Source organism: Eleutherodactylus coqui, chromosome 8 (genome assembly GCF_035609145.1).
Source record: "Eleutherodactylus coqui strain aEleCoq1 chromosome 8, aEleCoq1.hap1, whole genome shotgun sequence".
In the NCBI taxonomy this organism is placed as follows: Eukaryota; Metazoa; Chordata; class Amphibia; order Anura; family Eleutherodactylidae; genus Eleutherodactylus; species Eleutherodactylus coqui.
The window spans coordinates 26,320,648-26,347,690 of NC_089844.1; the positions used below are offsets into that span (position 1 = coordinate 26,320,648).

Consider the following 27,043-nt stretch of genomic DNA (forward strand, 5'->3'; position numbering starts at 1 on the left):
ATCACCCTGTAGCTGTTGTTCTCTGTTATCACGCCGCAGCTGTTGTTCTCTGTTACCACCCTGCAGCCTTTGTTCTCTGTTACCACCCTGCAGCCGTTGTTCTCTGTTACCACCCTGCAGCCGTTTTTCTCTGTTATCACCCTGCAGCTGTTGTTCTCTGTTATGACCCTGCAGCTGTTGTTCTCTGTTACCACCCTGTGGCCGTTGTTCTCTGTTACCACCCTGTGGCCGTTGTTCTCCGTTATCACCCTGCGGACATTGGTCTCCGTTATCACCCTGCGAACGTTGTTCTCTGTTATCACCCTGCGACCGTTGTTCTCTGTTATCATCCTGCGGCCATCATTCTCCATTATCACCCTGCGGCCATTGTTCTCTGTTATCACCCTGCGGCCGTCGTTCTCCATTATCACCCTGCAGCTGTTGTTCTGTTATCACTCTGCAGCTGTTGTTCTCTGTTATCACCCGGCGGACGTTGTTCTCTGTTATCATCCTGCGGCCGTCATTCTCTGTTACCACCCTGCGGCCGTTGTTCTCTGTTATCACCCCGCAGCTGTTGTTCTCTGTTATCACCCTGCGTCCATTGTTCTCTGTTATCACCTTGCAGCTGTTGTTCTCTGTTATCACCCTGCGGCCATTGTTCTCTGTTATCACCCTGCGGACGTTGTTCTCCGTTATCACCCTGCGGACGTTGTTCTCTGTTATCATCCAGTGGCCATCATTCTCCATTATCAACCTGCGGCCATAGTTCTCTATCACCCTGCGGACGTTGTTCTCTGTTATCACCCTGCGGCCGTTGTTTTCTGTTATCATCCTGCGGACGTTGTTCTTCATTATCATCCTGCAGCCGTTGTTCTCTGTTATCATCCTGCGGCCGTTGTTTTCTGTTATCATCCTGCGGACGTTGTTCTTCCTTATCACCCTGCAGCCGTTGTTCTCTGTTATCACCCTGCGGACTTTGTTTTCTGTTATCATCCTGCGGACATTGTTCTTCATTATCACCCTGCAGCCGTTGTTCTCTGTTATCATCCTGCGGCCGTCGGTCTCCATTATCACCCTGCGGTCATTGTTTCCTCCTGTCAACCTGTGGCTGTTGTTCTGTTATTACCCTGCAGCGATTGTTCTCTGCTGTCACCCTGGGGCCGTTGTTCTCTGTTGTCACTCTGCGGCTGTTGTTCTCCGTTATTATCATGCGGCCTTTCTTCTCTGTCATCACCCTGCAGCCGTTGTTCTCCGTTATCATCCTGCGGCCGTTGTTCTCCGTTATTATCATGCGGCCGTTGTTCTCTGTTGTCACTCTGCAGCCGTTGTTCTCTGTTATCACCCTGCGGCCGTTGTTCTCTGTTATCACCCTGCGGCCGCCATTCTCCGTTATCATCCTGCGGTCATTGTTCTCTGCTGTCAACCTGCGGCCGTTGTTCTCTGTTGTCACCCAGCGGCCGTTTTTCTCTGTTATTATCATGCGGCCATTGTTCTCTGTTATCACCCTGCAGCTGTCGTTCTCCGTTATAACCCTGCTGTCGTTGTTCTCTGCTGTCAACCTGCGACCGTTGTTCTCTGTTGTCACCTTGCGCCCGTTGTTCTCTGTTATTACCCTGCAGCCATTGTTCTCTGTTGTCACCCTACAGCATTGTTGTCTGCTATTATCCTGCAGCCATCGTTCTCTGTTGTCACCCTGCGGCCGCCGTTCTCCGTTATCACCCTGCGCTCGTTGTTCTCTGCTGTCAACCTGCAGCAGTTGTTCTCTGTTGTCACCCTGCAGCCGTTGTTCTCTGTTGTCACCCAGCGGCCGTTTTTCTCTGTTATTATCATGCGGTCGTTGTTCTCTGTTATCACCCTGCAGCTGTTGTTCTCTATTATCACCTTGCAGTTGTTGTTCTCTGTTATCACCCTGCAGCCGTTGTTCTCCGTTATCACCCTGCAGCCATTGTTCTCTGTTGTCACCCTGCAGCATTGTTGTCTGCTATTATCCTGCAGCCATCGTTCTCTGTTGTCACCCTGCGGCCGCTATTCTCCATTATCACTCTGCAACTGTCGTCTGCTATCACCCTACAGCCGTTGTTCTCTGTTATCACCCTGCGTCCGTTGTTCTCTGCTGTCACTCTGCAACTGTTGATCTCTGTTGCCACCCTTTGGCCGTTGTTCTCTGTTGTCACCCTGCAGCCATTGTTCTCTGTTGTCACCCTACAGCATTGTTGTCTGCTATTATCCTGCAGCCATCGTTCTCTGTTGTCACCCTGCGGCCGCCGTTCTCCGTTATCACCCTGCGCTCGTTGTTCTCTGCTGTCAACCTGCAGCAGTTGTTCTCTGTTGTCACCCTGCAGCCGTTGTTCTCTGTTGTCACCCAGCGGCCGTTTTTCTCTGTTATTATCATGCGGTCGTTGTTCTCTGTTATCACCCTGCAGCTGTTGTTCTCTATTATCACCTTGCAGTTGTTGTTCTCTGTTATCACCCTGCAGCCGTTGTTCTCCGTTATCACCCTGCAGCCATTGTTCTCTGTTGTCACCCTGCAGCATTGTTGTCTGCTATTATCCTGCAGCCATCGTTCTCTGTTGTCACCCTGCGGCCGCTATTCTCCATTATCACTCTGCAACTGTCGTCTGCTATCACCCTACAGCCGTTGTTCTCTGTTATCACCCTGCGTCCGTTGTTCTCTGCTGTCACTCTGCAACTGTTGATCTCTGTTGCCACCCTTTGGCCGTTGTTCTCTGTTGTCACCCTGCAGCCGTTGGTCTCTGTTGTCACCCTGTGGCTGTTTTTCTCCTTTATCACCCTGTGGTTGTTGTTCTCTGTTTTCACCCTGCAGCCGTTGTTCTCCTTTATCCCCCTTCGGCCGTTGTTCTCGGTTGTCACCCTGCGGCCTTTGTTCTCTGTTGTCACCCTTCGGCACTTGTTCTCTGTTATCAACCTGTGGCCGTTGTTCTCTGTCGTCACCCTGCGGCTGTTGTTCTCTGTTGTCACGCTAGAGCTGTTCTCTCCTCTCACCCTGCGGTTGCTGTTCTCTGTTGTCACCTTCTCCCCAGCAGGCGGTGCGGCAGCTGACCGGGGGCGGGGCCTCCCAGCTGACGGTATAGCCCCGCCCCCGACCGCCCTGCAGGCGGTGACGTCACAGCCCCGGATCGGTGCGGAGGGTCCCGGCGGGTCTCCAGTGGTCTGTGAGATTCCCCTGGACGGGGCCTGAAGTCTTTCTACGTGATATGTGGAGCGGCGGGTGAGTGATATCGCATTAACGGACTTCTTCCCCTCTCCCTGATCAGTTATGTCACGACACGGCGCAGGGCAGCGCTTAGAAAGTTGGTCTATCCACCGAACGACGAGCCGTAAAATCCTGACAACGACTGACTGCTGCTCTGTATCGTGACATAACAGTATCGTGGCGCCGCCGGCTGATATCGCGCTGTGATTAGTGTTATTATGCTTGTTATCACTCGTACTGTGGAAGGAGCTGCAGGGGGCGACAGATGGGCACAGGGGGGTCTCACATGTGGCCCCTCCTCCTTCTGGGCTCCTTATGTGACCCCAGTAGCTGCATCAATCATTACATTATATAATGTTACTGCTCTGATGTCCTAACTGTCATGTGACCCTTATATTATAAGACAAGGGGTGTAATACGGGGTATATCGCTCATATAACTGTTATAGTAGAACCCTGTATTAAACCCCTTTATGTTCTACCTGTCATGTGACCCTTATATTATAACAGGGGCTGTAATAAAAGGGCAGAATACAAGTCATATGATGGGGGGGGGGGGGGGGGGGGTGCTGTAATACAGGGTATATCTGTCATGTGGGCATTAAATTATACCTCTGTGGTTGTGCCCTGTGTTATATCTGTCATGTGACTGTTATAATATAACTTTGTATAACATCCCGTTATACCTCTTACGTGATCTTTATACTATGCCACTGTTGTACCCCATGTTATATCTTCCATGTGATTATTACACTCCTGTATTTATCATGTGACCTTTCCTCTACCCCTGTATTACACCACTGTTATACCTGTCATACGGCATTTTTATTATACCCCCTGTATTACACCCCCTCATTATACCTGTCATGTGACTTCTATGTTATACCTCTTCTATGACTTTTATATACCCCTGTATTACACCCCCGTTATACCTGTCATATGACTATATTATACCCCAGTATTACATCCCTATTATACATGTCATGTGACTTCTGTATTATACCCCTGTGTTATCTATCACATGACTTCTATATACCCTTGTCTCACACTTCTTATCTTTCAGTAAGACTTTTTATTGCGCTGGGTTCGGTAGTCATGTGACTGCTCTCTATGTACAGAATGATGACGGGTCTGTAGGTAAGAAGCCGTGAATGAGCCGTATCTTATCTCGGCGCTCCTGCATGTGACATAGCGGGCAGGAAGGTGACTGCGGTATATGGAGAGAATCATAATCGGAGTGTTATATAGTCAGCGTATAATATGTATGGAAATAGTGGCAGTATGAATGGCGCTGCACCGCGGTCCATCCGTCCGTCCATCCATCCATCCATCCATCCGTCTATTCCTTAGGATAGACACCATTGCCTATAGGTGCCATCACTCTGATATGCATAGGTCTTCCCGTCTATTTATGAACCAGGAGGCTCAGGATGAACAGGACTGTAGCTCGCTTCCATGTAGCTGAATGTCGCAGTGCAAGGAGTCCGCCACACGTTACGAACGCTGTGATTGTCGTCAATAATGGCGGCGCGTCTGATCTGTTGTAGTCGCTCGCACTTGGTTGTCATGTGATGATGTCTGCCTGTTCGCGCCCTGCTTTGTGCGTGACCACTGACTGCACCGCTGATACAGGAATGTATCCTCCACCCTTCCTTGTTGGGCAACTCTTTGGGTATTTGTCTTGGCTGCCGATGTGAAGGCGACTGACAGCCGAGGATCGATGCCACCCCTTTAAGGGCAGGTTGCACTAAACGCGCTGCTGATGAGGTTTATACTGCGATCAGCTGTTGAGCTCGGCCTGAGGAAGACATTTTGCGCCAAAAGTTTTTGATCTAAGATTTGCAAAACCGAATTCACTCGATCGAAGATTGGTGACCAGTGATTGGTGACTAGTCAGGTTCCCAGCATTCATAGCGGCAGTAAAAGCATGGCCGCCAGCAGAAAACGTGGGTGCAATTTCCCCACGCAGAAAAAGCCAATCAGCCGAGTCTGCGATCTTGGATTTCGACTACTAAACTAAGTTCACCTCGTTGGATCCACCAAAAATCGAACCCAGATGTGAAGTAAGATCAGGGGTAAACCGTGCCGGGACCTGGGATGTCAAACTCCTCTTCACCGAGGGCCACATCAGCGTTATGGCTGCCTTCAATGGGCCGTTTATAAGGGCTCATTCACACGGGTGTATTTTTTGATGGGGTTTCTCTCCTTCCACCTCTTTAGCAGCGAGCCTCCTACCTGGGGGGGTGTCGGGTAGAAGGTCCTAGCTGAGCCTCCACCTGCGAGTTGCTGAATTGAGTGGAGTGGAGGTGCGCCGGAGCTCAGAATCCACGCGTCTATTCCCTGTGCCGACACCACCCCCTTTGTAGCATTGGCTGTATCCACCGGGAAGAATGGATCTTTTTGCATCCAGACCTCGCGGGCCACATAAGATGATTTGGTCCTAGGGCCTTGAGTTTGACACGTGTCTTAGATCAAAACTTTGATACAAAAGAAGGACATTTATTTAAAGTGGAAGTGCGGCAGCATAAGACGTCCGCGCCCCCACCCCTCCACAAGTGACGTCTTGTGATATAGCAGCAAGTGAGATCTGTAGAACGCCGCGTGTACGAACTGCTCGCTTATTGATACATTCATTTCCAGCCCATACTATACACTGAAAAACTCGCCTAAGTGATCCACGTGAGAGAGGAGCATGGAGGCTGGAGAAGTAGCGGGCGCCACGCCACCACATACTGGGGGTACGTCCGTCTTCCTTAGGCCGGGCTCCCACAACTGTATAGGAATTGTGTATTCCGTGGGTTCTGTCCGCCCATGTGATACATGGTAGCTCGCAAGTAATTAATTGCATTGTCTTGCGCAGTTCTGCTTGGAATCGTGTAATCCGCCAATGGAAAATATAACGCTGTATGTTGTATTTTACCGCTTATATACGCTTAATCGAGCCCATTGTTCTCTATTGTAGTGTTTATACCCGCAGGCCATATGCAATTACACTGCACCTTCAGCGCAGTAACAACGCCGGCTGATGTCACCACTTTTGCTTTCCCCGTACATCCTACCGCGTTTTTGATGGTGAATGCTCCCTATAGATTTCCACGGGGAATGCATCGCGTTTAAAACCGCCTAAACACCGAAAGTAGAACAGACAGCGCTTGAAAAACGTGGCATTAGAAGCCCCATGGAAAACAATGGAGGCGTTTTACAGCGTTTAGCGCGGTGTTTGAAGCGCTGCGGTAAATGCTATAAAATTGTTGTGTGTGATGGTGGCCTAAAGCCGCTCTCAGGCCGGCCGCTTCTTCCTGCGATTAGCGGTACAACGCTCTCATTTATATCAATGGGGCCTCGCAGACCTGCGCTTGAACGTGACATTTCTAACGTTGCGGTTTTCAAACGTGGTCTGTTTTTTTTTGTGCGTTTTTGTGTTTTTTAATGTACCTCATCACACCGCACACTGATGGGGTGCGTTCGAAATCATGGTAAAAATGCCGTGATTTCGAGCAGCGTTTTCTGAACGCATGTGTGATAGTGGCCTTAGGCTTGTGCAGTGCAGCCACCATCAGCTCACATACCAGATGGTCACATGACCAAAACTGTCATCTGTTTAAAAACAAAAGGATACATTGTATCATATATAATAACAAATACCTCAAATACAAACTTAACCCTTTCATCGGCTTCATACATGAGGGGAAGCTAAAGGGCCCGTTCACACTGGCAGGTTTGCTTTCCATCTGGCTATTTAGCCGTAGTGGCAGCAGCCAAAGGACAGAAAATGTTTCACTTTTCCTCCATTCTCTTAACCGCCGCGATTTTGTTTCCAGTTCAAAAAACAGAACAAAAACGAATCCTATTTTTACACTGTGGGCAACGGAAGACTGAAAAACACAGAAAGCAAACTATTTTCATCTGTTTTTGTATCAGGTTTTATTTCTAAGTGCGCAGAAGACAGCGGGAGGGAAAGATAAGCCAAGCAGTGCAAAAAAACGGATCCATTTAAAATGCCTAAAAACTGGAGTGGAGCAGAAATGAATAGAAAACATTGTTTCACTTTTTTTTAAAGGATCCCTTTTTAACGGATCCGCCAATACTTTCCATTCATTTCCGTTTCACTCCCGTTTTTTGTACAGTTACATTTTTTGTAAAACAGGATCCAGCAGAAAATCGCTAGTGTGAACTCAGCCTAAAGGTTTTTTTACATGGCACAGTTTCCATGCATTCCACCTATTAGACCGCTTTCACACGGGCGACAAGATCATGTGACTTTCTTGCAATGTGACAGTGCTACAAATCCCATGTATGTGAAGCCCCTGCTTTCTTATGGGTTCCTTCACATGAGCGATGTTTTGTAGGCTGCTGCATTGCGAGAAAAAATGCAGAATATTGCCGCAGTTTGCGATGTTTTGGAGCCCGTGTTTTTCCTTTGGATCCTTCCTATGAGTTGCATTGCGTCGCATGAAAACACAATTTTCCTGCATTGCAATGAAACTTTTACAGTAGGAAGTCCTAATATTTGTCCCTAAACTAAACCCCGGCTGCATTAAAAAAAAACAAAAAACAATTCATTACCTAACAGGCGCTGTCCGCTCCACCGCATGTCTCCAGGAAGCGCTGGCTCTGATTGGCTAAGCTGCAGTGCTCGAGATCCAATCACTGCAGTGCTCGATGAACCAATGACAGCCATTCAATGCGATGGCTGGGATTGGTTAATTGAGCGTGGCAATGATTGGCTGAGCCACGGCACTCGAGATACAATCAGAGTCAGCGCTTCCTGGAGACGGGATTTTTGAACCTCCTAACCAGGAAGTGTTGGCTGAAGACTACAGACAAGTGTGCCGGAGCTTCGGAAGGAGACGTGCAGTGGAGCGGACAGCGCCTGTTAGGTAATGTATTGTGTTTTTTTTATGCAGCCAGAGCTTATCTTCAGGGTAGCTCTTATATTTCAAGCCCCCACCCCCTCCCCGAAAATCCCGGCAAAAGAGTGCTACTAAGTCACGCGACACAGGCAGACCTTCATCTATGAACAACTGCCTGTTTACTGTGAAAGGATGGGGGTGGCCCAGAGCGATCTCCAGCCTACTCCGCCTTTAATGGCTGAGTGATGATTGCTAGGATGACTGTCGGGCAACTGTCCTCCCGTGTAAAAGGGCCTTAATGCAGCAAACAACATTCCTCTAAAATACTGCAGTGTTGCCTGACTAATTCAGTCCGTTAGTCCGCACCAAATCCCAACCATGGCTCCAGGATGTGTCTCTCTGAAGTTATCTATATTTTCACTGCTCACCATCTCTCTTCTAAGACCATCCTTGTCAAATTAAATACCTTATGGCCCTTCTCAAGAAAATCTCTGGCCACTCTTGTTTCACCACGCAGGTTTTGTTGTTTGCCATTTGGTTTCTGCACACTCAACTCGCTCCTCTCCTGGCTTGTCATCTTCTGCGCATACCTCCTGATCGCTGATCGCTGAGCCTTAAAGGGGTTGTACTACAATACACTACTATAGACGTATCACCTATCCATAGGATAGCAGATAGAATTCTCATTGGTAGGGGTTTCACCACTGATATCCCTGCCAATCCCAAGAATGGGGGTCCTGTGTTCTCTGCTTGTTCGCTGCATCCCCTGCAGTGAATGGGAGCGGTGGTCGCCCTGCTCCATTCACCTCAATGGGGTTGACGTTAGTAGCTCAGTAGAAGCCCTCGACTGTCTCTGGCAGTCCCATTGAAAATGATTGAAGCAGCGCCATGCATATACAACCACCACTCCATACAATCTCCTCCTCAATGGGGAGAAAGAGGGGGTTCTGTGAACCTGCAGTGAGGAGGAGAGGGGTACACGGGACTGTCATTCGTGGGATTGATGAGGGTCTCAGCCGTGATACCCCCACTGATCAGACTTTTATCATCCACATATAGCACAGGTAATAAAAGTCTTTTATGGTGGAAAACCCTCAAAGGGGGTTGTCCAGGACTAGAAAAACATGGCTGCTTTCTTCCAAACACAGTGCCATCCTCGTCCATAGGTTGTATCTGGTACTGCAACTCAGCTCTCATTGACTTCAATGGCGCTGAGCTGCAATACCACACACAACCCTATGAACAAGGGTGGCACTGTGTTTGGAAGAAAGCAGCCATTTTCTTCTAACCCAGGAAAACCCCTTTAAACCCTTCTTGCCCCAGAGCACAGGTACATCCTGGGAGTGCATGGTTTGTATGGAGTGGGATGGGGAGCTGATTCTGTTCCATATACGGTGAGTGCCAGCTATCTTTGATAGCTAATACCCACCCGCTACAGCCTTGATCAGCATTCATGATGATCGCAGCTGTTAATCCGTTAAATGCCTTGTAGGTTGGGCTAGTTCCATGGACTGATGGGCCAAATAAGAGAAATTTGCAGCATTTCCTATTCTGGTCCAAATTCATGGAAAAGAATCGCCCATAAAAGTCTAAGGGGTGTTTAGAAAAGAAAAAGCAGAGAACACGGATGTTACATGCATGGTCACTGCAGTTTATTTATGCATGTTGCCACGAGACGATGAAAAAAAATGACACCAGTTGGGCCTTCTAGAGTTTTTGGGGGTGTTTTGTGTGTGCTTACAAAATGGATGGGAAGAAAACCCAAAATGCATAGAATCCGCACATGCAGTGAAATTGGTGCATTTTTGACAGACCAAAATTGCAAGGAATGCATGGCAGGAGTATTGGCTCCATTTTTTTTCATGCAACCATTGACTTCAATGGGAGTTTTCAATTACATCAGTTGGGCCACTTTAAGTTTAGGACGTGCAGGAAAAGCGGATTAAAAACTAATGTAAATCGCACGGACACTTGCAGGGAAATCAGTCTTTTACTGATCAGACTTACACTCGCCCATGTGAATAAGCCCTTTGTGTTTTTACATAGAATGGGGTCCCCTATAAGCCCATCAGCGATTTCCGAACGCAATCACGGGTTATAGATGGGTTTGCTCCAGGACTCTGTAACCACCATTTGTCTTCTCCAGGCTGTAGGGGGCAGTGTTTGAGACCATGCCAGAGGAACCGGCGACTATGATCACTGAGAGCGCTGATTGTGCCTGGGAGTCGCTGTCGCGCAGGGAGAAGGTGCCGTGTGACCGCTTCAGACACGCCGCAGTAGCCTACAATGGCTTTGTCTACGTACATGGCGGCCGTCAGGACACAGTCCTGGGTGATTTCTGGAGATACAGTATAGGTGAGCGACATTTTGCTTGGATTACTCTATGATGAGCTGCAGCCAAGGCTGTTTCTGCAGGGAGACCCCAAGAGCTGACACTTCTGGTTCCGCAATAATCAGTAAATCAGTTCTTTCGCCGTGCACATGGGCTTTTTTTCCCCATTTAATTTTTGGACTGAAGGGTTGCTCCAGAAATAGGGCCCATTAATTTGAATCGGTGTGTGCACACGGCGGCAGGTCCTATTCTTGTCAGATGAGAATAGGACATGTTCAGCACATCGGAGCGCATGGATGGGATGTCCGAGTACTGTACGGTCCGAGTTGCGCCCAAGAATCTTCAGTGCAACTTTTAAATTGCCAGTGTGCATGTACCCCAACGTTTAGTGGGTTTTCAGCTTTTGGATATGAGCCAGAATATTTCCATTTACTGACAGCAAGCAGAGATCTTGAGAAACTTGAGGTTCCCTTTTAGAGGGGTTGCACCAAGATTATAAACTAGGATAGGGGATAACTTGCTCATCAGTGGGGTCTGACCAGTGAGGCCCCTGCTGATCTCAAGATTGGGATTACCTTTGTCCCCTCTGCCTGTCACTGTGGGTTTGCTTCTCCTTCCGCAGTGATGGGCACTGACTGAGCGCACACGGGGGGAGGACGGGACACAGGACCCCTTATTTTTGAGATCGGAGTAGATCTCCGGAGTGAGACCCCCACCAATCAGCAAGTTATCCCTTATCCTGTGGTTAGGGGATAACGCCCAATCTTGGTTCGACCTCTAAGTCTTGAGGTTTCTGGCAGAACTCGTGTGCGGTTTCTTTGGCGCTCGCCCCCAGGTTTTGTTTTCCGGCTTCTGTTGGGTAAACACAATGTTACAAAGTGAGTTCTGTTTACTTACACGTCATCACTCAGTCTCCACTTCTCTTCCAGCTCTTAGCCGGTGGGAGCAGCTTCCCAGCTGCCAGCAAGCTCCAGATAAACTGGAAGAACACTCCATGGTGGCCCACGAGGTGACTGCGCCCTTCTACATCCTAGAATTGTCCCTCTCTGTTGCGTCTATAGATCAGCAGATTTCCCTGCATTTATGACCTTAAGGCCGGTCTCACACGACTGGATTTGGATTGTTGAATCTGCGATCATCACCCGCGCAGATGATCCGCGGTATTCCGCACACATTACAGAGATAGAACATTGGCATTTTTGTGAGCGGACATAAAATCGCAGCATGGACTATTTTCCTGCAGATTCCGCACAGACAGCTTCCATTAAAGTCCATGAAAGCCGTCTGACTCACGACCCATCCGCAATTGACATTGTGGCTAGGCTGCGGGTACCTGCGTCATCGCCTAGTGACGGCGCGGGAAATACAAGTGGTTTTAACCCTTTCCAGTCCAATGTCGGGCCTGCCCCGACATCATAATTTCCCTCCACAGCTCCGATGTCGGGGCAGGCCCGACACTGCAGTGCAGGAGTGGATCTGCACCCGATCGTCAGACACATCGGGTGCAGATACACTTCTGCACTGGTCCTCATCGAGGACCCCCGAGGAGAAGGCAGAAAGGGTTTTTAACCCTTTCTGCCTTCTCCTTTACACATTACATAGCGCTCAATTAGCGCTATGCAATGCATAGATTCCGGACGGCGATCATGTGACCACCGGTGTTACCTGACCCCCAGCGGTCACATGAACGCCGAGGCGGGAGCCTGCACCGTGGGGGGCCTGCTTACCTGTCCGGCGTCTTGCGCATTCTCCTCCTGTCTCCCGGCCCGGCGATCATGTGACCGCCAGGTGCCACCTGACCCCAGCGGTCACATGATCGCCGAGTCGGGAGGCAGAAGGAGAATGCGGAAGACGCCGGACAGGTAAGCAGGTCCCTCCCTGCACCCTCCTGAACTCTGTCAGTTCAGGAGGGTGCAGGGGAAATGTATTTTTTCTCACCCATTCTCCCCAGCTCCAATTTATTTGGAGCTGGGGAGAATGGGTGAGAAAAAATAAATGGATTGGAAAGGGTTAAAAAAGACTCTCATCCACAGTAAAGATAACTCGGGTACACGCGGTTGTCTGCTGTGGCCAGGGCTGGATTCTGTTGTGGGCTCCCACATGCGGAATCTGACCCGTCCGTGTGAGACCAGCCTAAAGGGGTATTCTGGGCATTTATTATTGATCATCAATAGCAGATTGGCGGGGTCAGCCGCTCAGGATCCTGTCAGTGCAGCGGGGCCGGATATCTGCATCGGTGGTCAGAGCTAGAAGTGTAATAGATGTATTCATTCCTATTGGAATAATTGGGACTGATGCTTCCTATTACACATCTGGCCCTGCATTGGCAGTAGGCTGGAGATGAATGGTTGACCTATCCTGAGGATAGGTCATCAATAGTAAATGCCTGAAGTACCACTTTAAAGGAATCATCTGCTTGGGACATTGGTAAGCAGTAGCACATAGGGCAGTAATAGAGGATGTTCCCCTCTATGGACCCCCCTCTGTTAGCATTGCAGACCCTTACATTACATACACCCACGATCCTAGCATTAGGTTGGCTCCATTTGCTGTTTAAATGGGTTTTTTGGAGGGCACAAAATAAGCCGGTCACATGCCGTTTATAGCAGAATTGCTGCTGAAGCTTGTGATTGGCTGAATGGTCATATGCACAATGAATGGCGTTTGACCACTGCAACTCCCTGGACCGGAGTGGCTACTGTGGAACTGGGGGACATGAGACTGGTGAGAATGGCTTAGTTGATTTTGTGACCTCTGCAGCCCTTGTCCAATTTTTTTAAGATGCTTGTAAACCCCTTTAGGCTGGGTTCAAACATGGGGGTATTTGCCGTGGAAATTCCGTCTGGAGTTTTGCTGCGGCAAATCCGCATGCGGCAGCTAATCCTGGAATTCGCCAGCCATGTGGACGAGATTTGTGAAAAATTTTGGCCACACGGAATGGCCAGTCCATCGCGGCAAAACCGGCGCGGATTACCCAGCCACAGCATGCCAAATTAGTTTTTTCCCGTTGCAGCCGCGCTCTCCTAGATGGGTGCACTGGCCGCAACGGAAAGGCTGGCGGCCAAGCCGCTCCAAAACTCGCAGCTAAGTGCTGCGGGTTTTGAAGCAGCGCTTTCCCGACGGAAATCACGCAGTCTTTTGCTGCGGCAAAACCGCGAGATTTTCACTGGGAATACGTCCCGCATGACCCCAGCCTTAAAACTGGACAACCCCTTTAAGTATGCGTTCACCTATAGCAGATTTGCTGTGGATTTTTGACGCGGATTCACGGCAGACTTCACCCCTTCAATTCAAAGGGTAAAATCTACCATAGATCCACATCAAAATCCGTCACTTGTGAACACACCCTAAAACTGATTTCATTCCTGTGTTAGAAGGGGTGGGGCTGTGACTACCATCATATAGCAGTTATGCTGGTCATAGACACAATAGTCCCAATTTCCAAATTTATATGCATCACGGTTGGGGAGGGGCTACCTCTGGCGCCATTCTTTGCATTGGAGGAATTATCCATCTTGTGGGATCCTTATTTCCTCCTTAATGATAATCCATGGCCAACACGCTACCAGTTTCCATAGATCAGAAATGACAAGTTGAGGGTTCGTCCCATCCATAAGAATTCATTGAGTTACCTCGTTTGTGCGACCTTGACAAATGATCACACTGCAACTTTGTTACTATACACTGTCTTGTTGCTCACAGATTCCCTTCATATTAGTAGAAGGATTTATGTGAGGAAGCCATAATCTTCATCTAAATTCCACTTGTTCTCTCTCCGCAGGGTGTACTGTATGTATTCGGGGGGGAGATGGACTTTGGGGCTAATAGAAAAAATACCCCACTTTGGATGTACTCTATAGGTGAGCATATCTGACCTGAAAAATGGCATACAAGAGGTTAATAGGAATGAGCGATGAATACTGTGTGCCAAATATAGAACAGAATTTCTTAAATTTATTTTCTTAAAGGCACAGTATCGATTTATTGGACCCTCCCAAACCTAATGTATAGCAGTGCAGCCATGGGAGGAGGGCTGCTGACTCTGTGACCCAGCAGGTCAATACATGAATTGTAACTTATGTGTATGTGGCAAGCTTAAACAAAAAAGGGGTAGGGTTCCTTTAAGAATATAAAAAAAAAGAAAAGAAAATCTTGTAAATTGTTACATTTTGTATAGTTTGGATATAATGAATCGCCCCAACACAATGTCACATCACTATTGATTCATGATCTCCTTCCTGTATTTACATTACTGATGTTCTCAAGGGGGAGGGGATGGTTCATTATAATAATATAATGGCGGTCACCAGATAATGAGATTGGCGGTCTGGAGTGCATCATATTTTTATCTCACCCCTCAGACACAAGAAGATGGTGTGAATTCAAGGCTGGGAAAGGAGAGGTAAGCATTACTGTATATAATGAATATGGCTGCTCCTCAGGGGCGGGGCAACACAGACTTAAAAATTCTCTGTGTGTTACAGGAGACTAGACCCGTGAACAGAAAGGGGCACAGTGCGGTTGTGTACCAGTCGGCCATGTTTGTGTATGGAGGATACTTCGATATTGAGGGGGCGGTGGAGGAATTCTGGGTGTTTTATTTTGGTAATCTCCACACTGTTCGAACGATGTAATGAAATTCAGTTATTGATATAGTGTATACCCCAATGTAATATAATGTAACATTTGGTTTCTGGCTTTTCCTTGGCAGATGCACAGAAGTGGTCACAACTGAGTCCTCACACACGTGGCGTAGGCCCCGGACCCCGACATGGACATTCCTGTGTTACCCACAATGCAGCTATGTTTCTATTTGGTGGACTAAAGAGAATGGCCGAACAAAACGACTTCTGGAAATTTGATTTCTGGAAACATAACTGGACAATCATCAAAACCAGGTGAGGGCAGTACTATAGTAGTTATATTCTTGTACATAGGAGGCAGTATTATGGTAGTTAAATTCTTGTACATAGCGGGCAGTATTATAGTAGTTAAATTGTTGTACATAGGGGGCAGTATCATAGTAGTTATATTCTTGTACATAGGAGGCAGTATTATAGTAGTTATATTCTTGAACATAGGAGGCAGGATTATAGTAGTTATATTCTTGTACATAGGGGGCAGTATTATAGTAGTTATATTCTTGTACATAGGAGGCAGGATTATAGTAGTTATATTCTTGTACATAGGGGGCAGTATTATAGTAGTTATATTCTTGTACATAGGGGGCAGTATTATAGTAGTTATATTCTTGTACATACGGGGCGGTATTAGAGTACTTATATTCTTGTACATAGGGAGCAGTATTATAGTAGTTATATTCTTGTACATAGAGGGCAGTATTATAGTAGTTATATTCTTGTACATAGGGGGCAGTATTATAGTAGTTGTATTCTTGTACACAGGGGGACAGTATTATAGTAGTTTATATTCTTGTACATAGGGCAGTATTATAGTAGTTATATTCTTGTACATAGGGGGCAGTATTATAGTAGTTAAATTCTTGTACATAGGGGGCAGTATTATAGTAGTTATATTCTTGTACATAGCGGGCAGTATCATAGTAGTTATATTCTTGTACATAGGAGGCAGTATTATAGTAGTTATATTCTTGAACATAGGAGGCAGTATTATAGTAGTTATATTCTTGTACATAGGAGGCAGTATTAGAATAGTTATATTCTTGTACATAGCGGGCTGTTTTATAGTAGTTATATTCTTGTACATAGCGGGCTGTATTATAGTAGTTATATTCTTGTACATAGCGGGCTGTATTATAGTAGTTATATTCTTGTACATAGGGGCTGTATTATAGTAGTTATATTCTTGTACATAGGGGGCTGTATTATAGTAGTTATATTCTTGTACATAGGGGGCTGTATTATAGTAGTTATATTCTTGTACATAGGGGGCTGTATTATAGTAGTTATATTCTTGTACATAGGGGGCTGTATTATAGTAGTTATATTCTTGTACGTAGGGGGCTGTATTATAGTAGTTATATTCTTGTACGTAGGGGGCTGTATTATAGTAGTTCTATTCCTGTACATAGGAGCAGTATTATAGTAGTTATATTCTTGTACATAGGGGGCAGTATTATAGTAGTTATATTCTTGTACATAGGGGGCTGTATTATAGTAGTTATATTCTTGTACATAGGAGGCAGTATTATAGTAGTTATATTCTTGAACATAGGAGGCAGTATTATAGTAGTTATATTCTTGCACATAGGAGGCAGTATTAGAATAGTTATATTCTTGTACATAGCGGGCTGTTTTATAGTAGTTATATTCTTGTACATAGCGGGCTGTATTATAGTAGTTATATTCTTGTACATAGCGGGCTGTATTATAGTAGTTATATTCTTGTACATAGCGGGCTGTATTATAGTAGTTATATTCTTGTACATAGGGGGCAGTATTATAGTAGTTATATTCTTGTACATAGGGGGCAGTATTATAGTACTTATGTTCTTGTACATTCGAGCAGTATTATAGTAGTTATATTTTTGTATATAGGGGGCAGTATTATAGTAGTTATATTCTTGTACATAGGGGGCAGTATTATAGTAGTTATATTCTTGTACATAGGGGGCAGTATTATAGTAGTTATATTCTTGTACATAGGGGGCAGTATTATAGTAGTTATATTCTTGTACATAGGGGGCAGTATTATAGTAGTTATATTCTTGTACATAGGGGGCAGTATTATAGTAGTTATGTTCTTGTACATAGGGGGCAGTATTATAGTAGTTATGTTCTTGTACATAGGGGGCAGTATTATAGTAGTTATATTCTCGCACATAGGAGGCAGCGTTGCAGTAATTTTAATCTTATCCATCTTAACAGCTATGGGCCCCCAAAATCGGTTGGACATGGGTCTGTGATCTATCAGGACAGTCTGTGGATAGTCGGAGGAGGTTTACCGTCTCGCACTCCTGCTCATAATTTGTGGAAATATCACTTTGCTTCTCGCTCTTGGAAGAAAATCTCCAGAGTTAAGCAGATTGTGGATTGTGCGAGGATGTATCATTGCGCTGTGGCGGTCGGCAGTTGTTCCACATCTGGCACCGGGGTCTCCTCGTTGTGCAGAGAACACTTGGAGGTGCCTAGTGGCGACTCGTCCGCAGAGAAGCTTTACTCCTTCCTTACTTCGGCCTCCAGTAAAGTGAGCCCACTCTCCAACTCCAACTCTAACGCTATAGAGATGAAAACTTTTACGGAGCGTCCGGCGTCCCCTGTTCTCTGTTCCTGCTCGTTCTCCTCCAGTGCCGATGAGCAGCGTCTGCTGACCAGTTACGAGAACGAGTCTTTCACACTCCTGGAGGAGGAATATCCTCAGACCCCATTCTCCTGCGCGGGTCCGGCGGCGGATGAGGACGTTTTCCTGATGATTGGTGGGAAGCCGCTCTCCAGGCAGTGCGAGATCTCCATCTGCCGCATTATGCCGGAATAGCGGCAAATTCCTGAGAAATCTCCTGGATTATCTGTTACATTGTACGACTATCTCGCCACAAGCAACACTAGAGCGTTTACGGACGGTTATAGTTTTGCCGTCTCCAGCAGCCCCGTGCTGCCACCATGCTCTGGAACATGAATGATGAGCAAAGAAACCTTATATCTTGCTCAGACTGAACACAAAATGCTGCATTTACAGGTGCTATGGAGCTTTTAAAGGGACACTACACTTATAGTCTGGGCAGGTATAAGCAGCCTGTTCTCTGTTATCAGCCATTGTAGGCTAGAAAAGGCTGACTTGTGTTTTTTTTTAGTGTGATGACTCTCAGGAACTGTGCAAATCCTCTCCTCAAACTGCTGCCCTAACATAGGCTGTGGACATTACGGTAACTGGCCCTTTAAGTCATAGTGTCAAGGCTGCGGGTGGAGTAGCGGTCTTGTTCTGGATTGAGCAGCTCCTGATCCTTGGAGGGGCTGACGTAGACTTCACAGTTTATTAATAACCAGTGAAGTGTGATCTGCCCCATTCCCTGAACTAAACTAAGATAGTCTCTGGATACTGGCTCGTACCCGGGCCGCAGGAAGCTGGACATCTACCGAAACCGAGTGTTAGAGCAGCGTTACACACGCGTCTGTGCAAAAATATTTGCCGCAGCATATCTGCATGAACGAGGTTTAAAGAGATGCATATTCTGCATGGTGCGCACGTGTCTGCATAGATTACTGTAAGTTTTGCTCACGCAAGGTCAGTTCACACATGAGTGACGCACCCATTCCGTGGATTTCTTGGCCAATTAAAGCGTAATGAGGCTGCTTTCACACAGTCAAGAAAATTGTGCATTGCAAGATGCATAAATCTCCCATGAATATAAACCCTATATATATATATATTATATTTGCATCGTACAGCGTGCAAGTTTCCCATTGAAAACAATGGGAAACGCCTGCCGATCCTTAAAGGGGTTCTGACATAAAAAAAAAAAAAAAATTGTACTCCCTTTGCCAGGTCAGGACCGATCGCCAGTAGAGATGAGCAAGCATACTCGTCCGAGCTTGATACTCGTTCGAGTATTAGGGTGTTCGAGATGCTCGTTACTCGTAACGAGTACCACGTGATGTTCGAGTTACTTTCACTTTCTTCCCTGAGAAATTTGTGCGCTTTTCTGGCCAATAGAAAGACAGGGAAGGCATTACAACTTCCCCTTGCGACGTTCAAGCCCTATACCACCCCCCTGCAGTGAGTGGCTGGCGAGATTAGGTGTCACCCGAGTATATAAATCAGCCCCTCCCGCGGCTCGCCACAGATGCATTCTGACATAGTTCAGGGAAAGTGTTGTTGGTGCCGGAGCTGCTATAGGGAGACCGTTAGGAGTATTTTAGGTTTCAAGAACCCCAACGGTCCTTCTAAAGGCCATAAATCTTCTCTATATGCGCTCAATGGGGCCGGCGGCAGCAGCGCCGACCCCATTGAGAACATATAGAAGACAAATCCTTCTTCTCTGCCACAGCTGTGACAGAGAAGAACGATGTTTGCCCATTGAATTCAATGGAGCCGGCAATACAGCAGGTTCCACTGAAAGCAATGGGCTGCCGGCGATCGCGGGATGAATTGTCAGGAAGGGGTTAAATATATAAGCCGTTCCCTGCAATTCATCCAGAAATGTGTTACAATAAAAATATATACCGGCGTATAAGGCGACGGGGCATATAAGACGACCCCCCAACTGTCACCTTATACGCCGGCAATACAGTGGAGCAAAGAATAAAAATCATTACTCACTTCTCCTGGCGTTCTGCGCCGCTGCTGCAGGCTGTTGCTCCCTCCTGGTTCCCGGCAGAGCATTGATTTCTCTACGAAGGGCTTTAAATCCCCGCCTCCAGAAACAAAAGTGCCTTCAGCCAATCACAGCCAATGACAATGATGTCATTGAATGGCTGTGATTGGCTGTGTTTCTGGAGGCGGGGATTTCAAGCCCTGCGTCCAGAAAGCAATGCTCTGCCGGGGACCAGGAGGGAGCGACAGCCTGCAGGAGCACCGCAGAACGTCAGAAGAAGTGAGTAATGATTTTTATTCTTTGCTCCGCTGTATTCCCGGCATATAAGGTGACAGTTGGGGGGTCGTCTTATACGCCCCGTCGCCTTATACGCCGGTATATATTTTTATTGTAACACATTTCTGGATGAATTGCAGGGAACGGCTTATATATTTAACCCCTTCCCGACAATTCATCCCGCGATCGCCGGCAGCCCATTGCTTTCAGTGGAACCTGCTGTATTGCTGGCTCCATTGAATTCAATGGGCAAACATCGTTCTTCTCTGCAACAGCTGTTACAGCTATGGCAGAGGAGAACGATCTCTACGCTGACAGTGGGGGGGGGGGGGGGGGGGCCCACTCTTGCCGCTATTGTGGCTTAATAGTGGGACCTGGGAACTTGAGATGCAGCCCACCATGTAGCCCCTCGCCTGCCCTATCCGTTGCTGTGTCGTTCCCATCACTTTGTTGAATTGCCCAGATTTTCACAAACGAAAACCTTAGCGAGCATCGGCGAAATACAAAAATGCTCGAGTCGCCCATTGACTTCAATGGGGTTCGTTACTCGAAACTAACCCTTGAGCATCGCGAAAATTTCGTCCCGAGTAACGAGCACCCGAGCATTTTGGTGCTCGCTCATCTCTAATTGCCAGGCATGTCCCCTCCAGCCGGCATCTTTTTCTGTGGCTTGTAGAAGCAGAGCAGGAGCGGTCAAAATGACCGCTTCCGGCACTGCTCTGTCCGTCAGCCACTTCCGAGGTGAACGGACGGGCCACCCACAGCAAGCACGTCACAAGCAATGCTTGCTGTGGGCGGCCCGTCCGTCCTGGCTGAACTCCGAGATTCTGCGCGTGCGCAGTGGAGACGCGGCCCGTCCTGACTCCTGTCAGAGGGCACCTCTCCACTGCGCATGCGCGCGATCTTGGAGCAGCGCGGCTCGTGGAGGAAGAAGAGGAAGAGTAGCGCCTGCTGGGAGATGACCCCCCCCCCCCCCCCCCCCCCCCCGATGTCAACAACAACAGAAGACAAGGTAAGTATAAGGTTTTTATGCTTTAGCAGCCATTAAATCGTGGGTTCCCTGTGTCCATTAGGCAGACCAGGGAACAATGGCTGGTAAAGCATAAAAACATTTTTCATGTCAGAACCCCTTTAGAGCCACACCGGTGGATCGCTGCTTCTCTGAAGTAATGCAAGGCGCGGGAAAATTGCACATTTCCCAGCACAGTATCGCGCTCTCCTGTGTGAAATTGGTCTGAGGTCCAGATGTGTTCTTTTTCCTGCATTTTGCGCAGTGTCACACCCTTCGCCTTGCGTATTTTCGCACCTTTCATAGAAGTCTTTGGCACTTGCGCTGCACAAAACGCAGTAAAACAGAGCAGGATCTATATTTTTTTTGCGCGTGCAGAAAATGTGCGCAAAATGCACTTCTGAGAACGAACCCATTGAAATCAATGGCTTCTATTCTCTATGTTTTTATTGTGCACAAATACGGTCGCGTATGACAGAGCCCTTAAAGGAGCTTTCTCAGAGACCCCCAATGTCAGTACTCCCTATTAGGGCATATGGACGTTCTAGATGGGGTAGCCCCTCTATAAACCGAAATGGGGAGCTGTTCTGCCAGCGGGGCTCCACTTCTGGTCTCCATGTATTAAACAGACGACCGCATTAATTTGATCACTGTGCCAGATTTTATTTTTTTAAGGGATGAGGAGATGCGTGATAGACAACCCCGATATATGGGATAACTGTAAGAGCACTTAGAGGATATGAGCCGCCACTGCTGCTTCTATGGGAAATAGCATGGCACCGCTGCGTGCAAATAACTGCAGTACAACCAGGCGGATGCAAGAAGCGAACAAGAAAACCTGCAGGGCGGGAATAATGTGGATCCTGAACTGGAAAGGACAAGTCTGCGGATGGGGAGCGCACCGTGGCAATCCTCAGTAGTGCAGACCATCCTCCTTTAGATTTATGTGCCAAATATTATGTTGCCAGGTAATAGCGCCAATGATGACATTTGGGGAAGGTCGGCTTTTCTGGCAGCAGAGAGTTGTTTCCTTTTGAGATTAAGGGGATTTTAAAGGGAAAGTACTTTAGAGAATGTGTGGCTGTTTACTTGTATCATGCCCCTGTTTCCCAACTCCAGTCCTCGGGGACCCCAACAGGTCGGGTCTACAGGATATCCTATAGTAAGGGCACCTGTGGCAATGTCTGAGGCGCAGTAAATCCTAAAACCATGACCTGTTGGTGCCCCGAGGGCTGGAGTTGGGAAATACTGTATTATGCCATAACCCTGACGAACAATCATCAGACCGTCACTGTGATGTCTTTCATGCCTAACGGAGCAAATAAAACAACGTTTTTAAAAAGTTCCTGTTGCTGCTTATGTTATGTCTGCAGGGAAACTGCAGCTATTGGGGTGCATGGAGTTAATAGAGAGGGGTCCTCCCTCTTATTCTTATGGCGCACTCACGTTCAAGCATTAACCCCTTAGTGTCAGAGGACGCACATTTACATCCTGGCAGGGTGGTAGTTAACACAACAGCACACAAACCTGTGGACGGTGCAGGGTAAGTAGTGAGCCCGCGGGACCGATCCCCGCTGTTAACCCCCTACATGTACATCGTGGCATGTAAAGAGTTCACAGAAGAAGCGTGCTTGCTCTATGACCTCATCGGCCCTCCAATGTAATGACCAGATATGCTTATTTTGCCTCTCAACAAACAAACAAGAAAGCTGCATGTTCCCCAAAATGGTATCCATAAAAACTAGCCCTCACAGGGATCTATGGGAGTTATGGGGGGGGCGTGGCTAGCGGATGGCGGGTTAGGTAGCAGTTTCAGCGAGCTCCCGCGTCTATCTCCCTACCTGCAGCTTGAGAGGCACCATAAAGCAGCAGAATACGGTCCCCGGACGCCACATGGGCAAGAAGAAACAGCCGAGATCCCTGTCCTGCACGCCGGCCGGCAGAAGGAGCACGCTGGAGAGGTTCCTCGGCAGCGGAGGTGAAGCCGCCGCCGCATCCAAGATGGCGCCGGCTCCCACGAGGCTGCAGACACCGGAGCAGCAGAGGAGCGCGGAGCCGCGGCAGCCGCCCGGAGGGCAACCAGAAGTAATAAACAGCAGGGACAGAGCGAGCAGAAGCCAATACAGCGAGAAGGGAGGCCTGCAGAGCCAAAACACCGCGGAGCAGGCACCACAGGAGGAGGACCTGGGACATGGAGGAACCGTGAGTAGCTCTGGCAACAGCCCCAGCTCCAAGCATGGCTCCCCTCAACTCACCCTGCAGCCTGTTATAGATGATGGAAGTGACAGCTCCTACCCAAAGTGTGGCTCCCCCCCCCAATCCATTTTGCAGTCTCCCATAGCTGAGGGGGGTGATAGTCCCTATTCAAAACATGGCTCTCAACAATCTACCCTGCAGTCTCCCACAGCAGATGGAGGTGATAGTCCAGCCTGGCTCCACTCCCCTACAAACAGTGCAGCAAATAGCCCACCGCATAAGAGACCTAACGGTTCCTCCGCAAGCATAAGCGAAGAGGCTTGGAAGAGCCGTATTATGGCCATACCAACAAAGAATGAACTTGATGAGTTCTTCAAGAGGTTTGAGACATCTAATAAAAAAGCGCTAGAAAATATCCACAATGACATACAGCACCTAGGACACAGAATAGTACAAGTGGAGGAAGTCCAAGAAGGAGCTGCAGCCATCCTAGAAACACATAGACAGGCCATTCAGGCGCAGGCCGACCAAATTTCCGGTATCATCACACATCTCGACGATCTAGAAAACAGAAACCGGCGCAACAATTTGCGAATAAGGGGCCTCCCAGAGGAGATAGAGGGACAGCACCTGGACTCCTGGGCGCAAGCCTTTTTTCAACAGCTACTAAACCGCAAAACAGGGGACACCATCGAGATAGATAGGATCCACAGGGCCCTTGGCCCAAAACCGGTAGACCCTAACCGACCGAGAGATGTAATTTGCAGGGTCCATTTCTTTAGAGACAAAGACGCAATACTGAGAAAAGCTAGAGAAAGAGGAGAGCTACAGCACGACGGTAGACCCATAATCCTACTACAGGACCTAGCACGCCATACACTGCGGATGAGAGGCGCCCTAAGACCCCTACTAGCAGCCTTGAAAAACAAAGGAATACCATATAGATGGGGGTTTCCGTTTTCCCTAACAGCCAGGAAAGATGGGAAATCCGCCGTGTTTCGGTCAATTGGAGACCTCCCTAATTTCTTAGGTACCTTCCAGTTACCTATGATAGCATTGCCAGACTGGCCCACGGTTCCGACGGTGTTGGCTCCCACAGCACAGGAACAGTGGCAAAGTGTACATCCCAAGACAAGACGGGAGAAGCAAAGGATGACAGGCAGAGACACTTAAACCGCTGCAAGAGCTTTTAACATACCATATGCTAATGTATGGTCTACTATACATGCCCGTTATATTTACAGGACTATGTATCTGACCCACCCGGGAAACAGCACGGGAATTGCCAGACCACCAACTCTTTTCAAGTTTCTGGTGCTGTTGAGGGAGGAGACGAGTCAGACTAGAAACTTTCCCCGGCGTCCAGGGGAGTGGATGGGTTTGCCCCCACGAGAAAGACGCCACTTGAGACTCCAACATGGAGTACCAGACCAACCCATACAAAAACAGAGTTCAAGTTAATAATGTTGTATTTTTCTTTCAGTTAAAAGATGACCGGTGCCTCGAGAGCTTTGGACCAGGGCCCGACAATGGGCTGTAGCACCTTCGTAAAGGTCGCGTTTTGGGGGGAGGCGTGGGAGCTCGGCACCTGTCTTGGCCGGTACCTCCACGTCCCTCTCACAGGGCGACCAGTCACACGTAGTGTGAACCCTGACAGCAAACATGTCAGTAGTTCTCCCTGAAATTCTACGCAGTAGTTCAATACTGCGCAAGGTTCTTCTTGATGAACCTTCTTTCTTTCTTCTTCTCCCAACCCCGCTCTCCCCCTCTCTACCCAACCCACCCCCCTCCCCTCCTCATAACCTGGCTGACCTGCAACCACTAACGAATAGTATTTATCTAGATCTGTAGCGAATATGGCAGACATTACTTTTTGCACTTTTAATGCAAGAGGATTGAATGGGCCTGCCAAGAGGGGACAGATCATGGACCACTTCCACCGGAAGGGGATCATGATTGTTCTCTTCCAAGAGACGCATTTCCAAGATACCAAAATGCCAAAATGCAGATACCGCCACTATACTACGTGGTACCATAGCCCGCACCCGGATAAAAAAGCGGGTGGTACATCAATAGCAATTCATAAAAACCTTCCACATAGACTGATTACCTTGGAAACGGACAAAAATGGAAGGTATGTGTTCCTAAAGATCCAGGTAAACAATGACATAATAACACTTGCAAACATTTATTTTCCCAACCAGGATCAGAAAAGGTTCGGGGTCCGAGTGCTGGGGGACCTGGCAGTCTTCGCGAGCGGCTCCTCCATTATCCTCGGCGGAGATTTCAACCTAACCATGGACCCGGCAAAAGACTCCTCGGGGGGTAAGTCAGGGGTCCCCCCCTCAGCTAGACACAGACTCCGTTTAGAACTAGCAAACCTTAAATTAGTGGACTTGTGGAGAACACTACATCCTAGCGAGAGGGATTATAGTTTCCATTCCCCCGCCCATAACAGCTACCATAGACTAGACTACTTATTTGTTTCCCACGGGCTGCTGGATAGAAGGCCATCGGCGTCTATGGGCCCCTTTTTGTGGTCTGACCATGCCCCGGTTTGGGGGTCCCTCAGTTGGGGACAAGCTGATAGATCAAACCTTACATGGCGACTCAATGACAACTTGCTGGGGGATGGGGCCTGTCTGCAGGACATACAACAGACAATAGACACCTTTACAGATATCCACAAAAACGACCCCACACCTGCACCGACTAAGTGGGAGGCTTTAAAGTGTGTTCTCAGAGGGATTTTTATCTCTCACGGGACACGTTTAAAAAAGACAAGGAATGCAAAGCTAGAGGAACTATTGACACAGCTCAACAGTTTAGAAACATCTAATAAAAACTCGCCCACAGATAACAAAGCAGCAGAAATATCCGCGACCAGAATCAATATCTTACGCATTCTGGATCAGGCATCATTATGTCGCAGGGATAAATACAGGGGACTACACTACGAGCTAGGGAACAAATGCGGTAAAGGGTTAGCAAGGACCCTAAACCCCAGAGAATCACAAACATATGTATTCGAGGTCCACAAACCCGGGAAAGGGATAGTCCACAACAACACAGAAATTTTAGAAAGCTTTCAAACATACTATCAAGAACTCTACAATCTGGCAGGGGATATGGAGGACCCCAACAGAAACCCCGACACAGTAAAAAACACATACGTGTCCGAAAATTCCACCACCCGCATAACGAGCGAGGAAGCAGGGACTCTGGAAGAGGACTTCACTCTCCAGGAATTAAAAGAATCAATTGCCACACTAAAAATAGGAAAGAGCCCGGGACCTGACGGTCTCACCCCTCGCTTTTATAAGATCTGTATGGAGAGACTGGCCCCTCTGATGCTGGAAGCGTTTAATGCAGTATCCAGGACAACTCCCTTCCCGGCGCAGGCCCTACAGGCGATCATCACGGTCCTCCCTAAACCGGGCAAAGACCCGTCATGCTGTGGGAGTTATAGGCCAATATCTTTACTTAATATAGATACCAAACTATTTGCCAAATTAATAGCGAACCGATTAAAACCCCATATTCCCAACCTAATACATGCAGACCAGGTGGGCTTCGTGCCGGGAAGGGAAGCAGGGGATAATACGATTAGGACCTTGGCCCTGATCTCGAGAGCGGTAGAGTCTGGTACACCATTATGTTTACTATCTGTTGACGCAGAAAAAGCGTTCGATAGGGTTGACTGGGGGTTCTTGGAGATTACCCTAAAGCAAATAGGACTAGGCCCCAGTCTGGGGTGGATTAAAGCACTATACAGCAACCCGACAGCGAGAATAAGGGTGAACGGCAGACTCTCACAGCAAGTGCAGATCAGAAACGGCACGAGGCAGGGCTGTCCCCTGTCACCGTACCTATATATTTTGGTAATGGAGACCCTGGCGAATGCACTCAGGGCTAACCCCAGCATCAGAGGGGTACAAGTAGCAAAAAACGAA

General features: G+C 47.9%; 2 protein-coding genes across 3 annotated transcripts; one reads left to right on the forward strand and one right to left on the reverse strand.

Annotated features, from left to right (window-relative positions):
• Positions 1–1,060: 1,060 nt before the first annotated feature.
• On the reverse strand, positions 1,061–1,951 carry LOC136577856 (high mobility group nucleosome-binding domain-containing protein 5-like). The gene has a single exon (XM_066577778.1). It carries the CDS (start codon positions 1,949–1,951, stop codon positions 1,061–1,063), a length of 891 nt encoding a protein of 296 aa, XP_066433875.1.
• A 1,137-nt stretch (positions 1,952–3,088) lies between these two features.
• Positions 3,089–19,383, forward strand: LOC136576237 (ras guanine nucleotide exchange factor F-like). Of its 2 annotated transcripts, XM_066575351.1 has the most exons (9): positions 3,089–3,208; positions 4,256–4,329; positions 10,192–10,400; positions 11,307–11,386; positions 14,159–14,237; positions 14,739–14,779; positions 14,862–14,982; positions 15,089–15,275; positions 17,226–19,383. In XM_066575351.1, the coding sequence occupies exons 3-9, from the start codon at positions 10,217–10,219 to the stop codon at positions 17,830–17,832; spliced, it is 1,299 nt and encodes a 432-aa protein (XP_066431448.1). In that variant the 5' UTR covers positions 3,089–3,208; positions 4,256–4,329; positions 10,192–10,216; the 3' UTR covers positions 17,833–19,383. The 2 variants fall into 2 exon arrangements, with proteins under 2 accessions (XP_066431448.1, XP_066431449.1); XM_066575352.1 differs by lacking the exon at positions 4,256–4,329 and having other exon boundaries at positions 3,095–3,208.
• Positions 19,384–27,043: the final 7,660 nt, after the last annotated feature.

Bases quoted from the DNA above. Each gene is read 5' to 3' on its own strand.
- LOC136576237 (XM_066575351.1), top strand. From the start codon at position 10,217: ATGCCAGAGGAACCGGCGACTATGATCACTGAGAGCGCTGATTGTGCC. The intron at 14,238-14,738 runs GTGAGCATATCT...CTCACCCCTCAG, and splicing joins ACTTTGGATGTACTCTATAG to ACACAAGAAGATGGTGTGAA. The intron at 14,983-15,088 runs GTAATCTCCACA...TTTCCTTGGCAG, and splicing joins ATTCTGGGTGTTTTATTTTG to ATGCACAGAAGTGGTCACAA.
- LOC136577856 (XM_066577778.1), bottom strand. From the start codon at position 1,951: ATGCTGCAGGGTGACAACAGAGAACAATGGCTGCAGGGTGATAACGGA.